At 47.8% G+C, this 5,812-nt stretch overlaps 1 protein-coding gene across 1 annotated transcript in view; it reads left to right on the top strand.

The window, feature by feature from the left end:
• The window catches only part of LOC117434635 (WAS/WASL-interacting protein family member 2-like), an 11,963-nt gene extending 6,828 nt beyond the window's left edge, over positions 1–5,135 (top strand). The window contains 6 exon segments of the mRNA XM_034906821.2: positions 744–887; positions 1,009–1,433; positions 1,435–1,747; positions 2,534–2,734; positions 3,602–3,703; positions 4,139–5,135. Coding sequence (XP_034762712.2) covers positions 744–887; positions 1,009–1,433; positions 1,435–1,747; positions 2,534–2,734; positions 3,602–3,703; positions 4,139–4,185 — 1,232 coding nt within the window. The 3' untranslated portion in view covers positions 4,186–5,135.
• Positions 5,136–5,812: the final 677 nt, after the last annotated feature.

The following is a 5,812-nucleotide window of genomic DNA, read 5'->3' on the forward strand; positions in this document are numbered from 1 at the left end:
ACTGTGACCCCTTCACTATCACATCTTCACTGTGACCCCTTCACTATCACATCTTCACTGTGACCCCTTCACTGTGACCCCTTCACTATCACCCGTTCACTGTGACCCCTTCACTATCACCCGTTCACTGTGACCCCTTCACTGTGACCCCTTCACTATCACCCGTTCACTGTGACCCCTTCACTATCACCCGTTCACTGTGACCCCTTCACTGTGACCCCTTCACTGTGACCCCTTCACTATCACATCTTCACTGTGACCCCTTCACTGTGACCCCTTCACTGTGACTCCTTCACTATCACCCCTTCATGGTGACTCCTTCACTATCACCCCTTCACTATCACCCCTTCACTATCACCCCTTCACTGTGACTCCACTATCACCCCTTCATGGTGACTCCTTCACTATCACCCTTTCACTATCACCCCTTCACTATCACCCCTTCACTATCACCCCTTCACTGTGACTCCTTCACTGTTACCCCTTCCATGCATGAAACATTGAAAAAATCTGTTTTGGACATCACAGATATTTTTCATTAAGAATTGTATTTCCATTGCTTTATATGGGAGGGAAATGGCATTCTCATAGGAAACTATCAATATGCATTTGCGTCTTACATATCTCCCCATATAAAGACTAGAAACATTTAACATTTTATTCTCCTCTCTCTCTCTCTCTCTCTCTCTCTCTCTCTCTCTCTCTCTCTCTCTCTCTCTCTCTCTCTCTCTCTCTCTCTCCAGAACCCAAAGGTGGAGGGGGTGGAAGTAGTGGAGGAGGGGGTGGCGTCTTTGGCTCCAGTTCTGGAGCTCTCCAGCCAATGGGAGGCCTATTCCAGGGGGGCGTGCCCAAGCTCCGGCCAGTAGGAGGCAAGGACAGCAGCACAGGTAGAGTTTACAAATATATTATAAAAAAAAAAACTGAATAATAAATTCGATGACAAACATTATTTAAGCTGGTCTTTCTCAATGTCTTTATCCCTGTCCCTCCCTTTTCTCGCCTTTGCAGACAGCTCTGGTGGAAAACCAGCTTTACACATTCCCAGCTCCAGACCAGCAGCTCCGAGACCCCCAGCGCCATCTTCATCATCATCATCCTCCTCTTCATCATCCTCCGGCCGTCACTCCCACCCGCACCACAGTGAAACAGGGGACCCTAACCGAGCCTCCCCCCTCGACCTCCCCCGCTCCCACAGACCCTCCCTCCCTGACCTCTCCCGACCCAACACAGGGGGGGGCATGAAACACAGCTCCTCCGCTCCGCCCCCCCCCCCTCCCATCAACCGCCGCGCCAACGCTCCCCCTGCGCCCCACGGGAGCAGAGGCGGGACCCCTTCATCCTCCTCCTCCTCCTCCTCCTACAACAGGGAGAAACCCCTCCCCCCTACCCCTGGACAGAGATCCCGCGATGGACCGCTGGCCCCCCCGCCGCTGGTCAAGCCCCCCCCCCTCCCCTCTCAACACCCCCCGCCCTGGCTCCTCCCTGGCCCCCCCTCCCCCCCCCTACCGCCAGCCCCCCGGGGCCCTCAATGGCCCCTCCAGCCCCAGTGGCGAGTCGGCCCCTGAGCTGCCCCAGAGACGCAACTCCCTGCACAGGAAAGCTGGGGCTGTGGCTGCTGCTCTGGGGAGCCACGCCCCCTCAGCCCCGCCCTCTGCACGCGCCCACGCCCCCCCGCCGCCTTCCTCGCCATCCCCCCAGGGGGGGCGCCCCCCTCCCCCAGCCAGGGAACCCCCCAACCGCGGAGCAGGTGAGACTCAGACTTGAACAGAACGGACAGACCCAAGGGTTAACGTAATGTGTTCCAAGTGTTTTATAAATAGGTGTGTGTGTGTGTGTGTGTGTGTGTGTGTGTGTGCAGGAGACTGAGGGAGAGGGAGACAGCGTATGTGTGTGTGAGTGTATTGGGTGTCTGAGGAGAGCCGTTCCACTCCAGGTTTAACAGGTAAAATGAGATAAAGAACTACTTCAGCGTCTGGATGCCTGTTTTAATTGGTTCAATTAAACAATTTAGAACAGGGTTGGAACAAAGACCAGGAGTGGAAGAGACACACCATGGTTAGATTACATGTAAACAGGAATGGAAATAAGACTCCTGTTGCACAGCAGTTTCTCCCATTCCAGGTTTTACTTCGTGCTTGAGTAGCCACAGTGTACAGGTAACAAGCTCAGGTGTGTCTTGTTAAATTCATAGTGAAACCAGGAATGGATCAGACTGCTGATATGGTTTAACAACTTTGTACATAAAGTTGTAAAGAATTAAGTCAAATTTAAAATGTATTTACACTGATTTTATTATCACAGTTCAAATACTGCATATTTAAAAACTATTATTATGGTGTTGTTATTGTTGATATTATTATTCTTATTATTATTGGTATTATTATTAATATATTGGTATTATGATGAATAATTATATAGTTGTTATTGATATTATGAATATTGATCATTATTGATAACATTATTATAGATATTGAGAATTATTATTGATGTTATCATTATCTGCTGGGTTCTGACTCCGCCCTCTTGCCTGTAGCTCCTCCTGTCCCGCCCCCGATGATGCGTAATGGTAGTCGTGATGCCCCGCCCCCTCCGCCCCCCTATCGGATGCACGGCTCCTCCGAGACCACCAGCCGAGGGAAGCCCCCTCCCCCGCCCTCCAGAACCCCCGCGGGATACCCCCCTCCACCCCCGCCCGTCCGAAACGGCCACACAACGATCTCCAAATCATTCCTAGGTGAGCCAGACAGCTTCCCTTCCTCCTCCACAGTAAGTGTTTCCAGCCACGCTGGCAATGCACTGTATAGGTCTCTAAGTGTGCACCCTTCTAAGAGTTTTTTTGCAGCTAGTTTACCCTGGTTTGCCATGTTAATTAATATGCTTGATTACACTCTGCTGTGCTTTTTAATGTGGGAAACTTTCATAAGGGTTGGTTTACCCTGGTCTGTTTTTTTAATATGCTTTACCACACCTCTCTGTGCTTTACAATGCTCGCCTATGCTTTACCACACCTCTCTGTGCTTTACAATGCTTGCCTATGCTTTACCATACCTCTCTGTGCTTTACAATGCAGTGATTTGAAAGAAACACAAGTTTCAAAAAACATGCTTTGCAGCCAAGTAAGACGCTTTGAGGAAGCTGAGAGAAAATGTATTTACAGAGACTATAGGGTGTGTGAACTATGGATAAGCTGCAGAGTCACTTACAACTACGTCTCACCCGAAAGACGGAGCACAAGGAGGTTAAGTGAAATGCTCAGGGTCCCACACAGTGAGTCAGCGAGTGAGCCGGGATTTGAACCTGGGATTTGAACCTTGGATACGTTTGCTACCTATCTAGTGAATAAAAGTGCTAGTTCAATAGCATGCTTTCTGGAGTTTTACAGTGAAATGAGTCAACTTTATAGTTTTGCTGCAGTACAAAAAAAAACAATTATGCAAATCATGGTTGCATTATCGTTACAAATGTAACCCCTGAACTGAATACTGGTGTGCCCCAAATGTTTTTCAGTTGTTAAGTGTGACATTTTCAAAGTAACTATTCTGCTGTGATCTTAGGAACGCTATTTTGAATGTTTTATTTATGTCATTTTTCTCTTCTGCAGATGACTTCGAATCAAAGTATTCCTTTCATCCAATGGAGGACTTCCCACCCCCAGATGAATATCGTCAATTTACTAAAGTCTACCCCAGTAAAACCAACAGAGGTAAATCGCAGCAACCAAACAATCATTCTCAATATATCTTCTAGTTTGTCACACTGATGAAGGCACTGGAGCCCAAGCGCTGGTCTGCTTGACTCAGTTTAGTTTCAGTAACACTGATGAAGGCACTAGAGCCCAAACGTTCGTCCGCTTGACTTGGTTTCTTCTAGTTTCACCTTCAAAAATACCAAGAGTTGTGTCTTAAAGGATCCCAACGATTCAGACTCAACATGGCTAGGTAACCCTTGGTAACCCATTCCATCCCCTCCCCACTCTCTGTGTGAAGAAGTGTCTCCTTCCCTCTGTCCTTAGTCTGTCTCCAACTAATTTCCACCTATGTGTCATTATGTCCTGGTTTCTGTGCTGGGGTTGCTTAGGGTAACAATGTTTGGTTATTGTTTTAGTTTATTCACTGTCTCTCCCTGTTTCGTGTCGCAGGTGTGGGTATGAGGGGTGCCCCTCCGCTACCCCCAGTGGGCAGGTGAACCCCAGAACCCTGTGAGATCCTTCAAAGGACCAGTCCTCACTTCACTGGATCAAAAGAAAACAGAACACACACACACAAACAGACACGCACGCGCACACACACTGAGACACATGCACGTTCAAACACAAACACGCCATCCAGCTAACTTTCCCAGATATATATAATTAGTTTTAAGTTAGAAGCCCTAAAGTCCTGGTTTTTAGAAGCTCCGTTTATCATTGAAATGATCTCGGCTGCCTGGAGTTTATGTACGTTGTTCCTCCTGTCCTGGTAGCATACCTGTCCGTGCGGAGATGAGAAGTGTAGTCAGGTCTTTTAAGATTTAGCAAGGGAGTCCTGATTGCTTAAACTTCTACACCTCCTCCTCTACCTCTCTCTGTCCCTCCTTCCTTCCCTGCCTCTCTCTGTCCCTCCCTCCTTACCTCCCTCCCCACCTCTCTGTCCCTCCCTCCTTACCACACTGACACACACACACATACTGACACACACAGCCAAACCCACGCATTCCATTACCTTTTGAACTGAGATGTTTTGAAAAACCTGAAAAAAAGGAGAGAAGAGCCAAGCCAGGATATTCCTGGCTTTTTTCTTTTTTTTTTTTTTTTTTTATCATCACGCGGAACGGAGAACATAAGACGAGATTTCTGAATTACCGAACGTTTCCCGAAAAGGCAGAACTGTTTCGGAAGATTCCAAAGGAACAGGACTAATGATAAAATATTTAAGTCTGACTTTTTTGGGACGGGCTTGAATCAAAGCTACAACCCTGCGGACCCAACAACAGCAAAGATTTCCCATCCCAGTGCAATGTCTGGAGCGGTCAGAGCTGCTGAACGCAAGACAGCAGAAAAGTATAAACTAATATCCCAGGGCAGGCAGACATCCATCAACCCCCCTTAGCCTCCTTCCCTACCTCTCCATCTCCCTGTCAAGCCCCCCCCCCCCCCCCCCCCCGAGAATGAAAGCGTGTGTACAAAACCTGAGGTCGAATCCTGGGCTTCAGCATCCAGTCGGGCCACCCGAGGCCTGGAGCAATAAAGGGGCTTTCACTGGATTGTGTGCAGATTCTCCCCACCAGGAACCACAGCAACAGGGATTGAACTGAAGTGTTTGTAGACCATGGCAGCCTTCACTGGAGTCCACAGCAAGGAGAGGGAGAGGGAGAGGGAGGGCTATTTCTTCAAACTTGTGTACGACTAGCCTAATGTACTGTATAAAGGATTGTGACTGTTCCGGGAAAGGCAGACTGGCTTTTCTTTATGGGATATTGAGACACAGTTGTTGGGAGGAGTTTGGCGAGTCATGTGAGCTGCAATAGTGATCCTGCATGGAAGTCTTCGGTATGGTACCCCCGCTGCAGTTTGAGATTCGTGTTCGGGGTCGGTTGGCTTTGTTCGGTTTTCACTATAAAAAAAAAAAAAAGACTTTTACAAGGAGAAATCAGATCCTGTTATATATTTTTTTTTGTCGACTCCCGAGATTGTGATTGGGTCACGGCTTCTTTTTTCTTTTCATTCTTTTTCTTCTTTTTATTTTCGTTGGTTTTGAATGGGATGAGGGTTCTCAAACTTTTTTTTCAGCTCCGGTAAGGAAAATAATAATAATAATAATCAGTAACACTATTC

The sequence above is a fragment of the Acipenser ruthenus genome, chromosome 28 (assembly GCF_902713425.1).
Source record: "Acipenser ruthenus chromosome 28, fAciRut3.2 maternal haplotype, whole genome shotgun sequence".
NCBI classification, from domain to species: Eukaryota; Metazoa; Chordata; class Actinopteri; order Acipenseriformes; family Acipenseridae; genus Acipenser; species Acipenser ruthenus.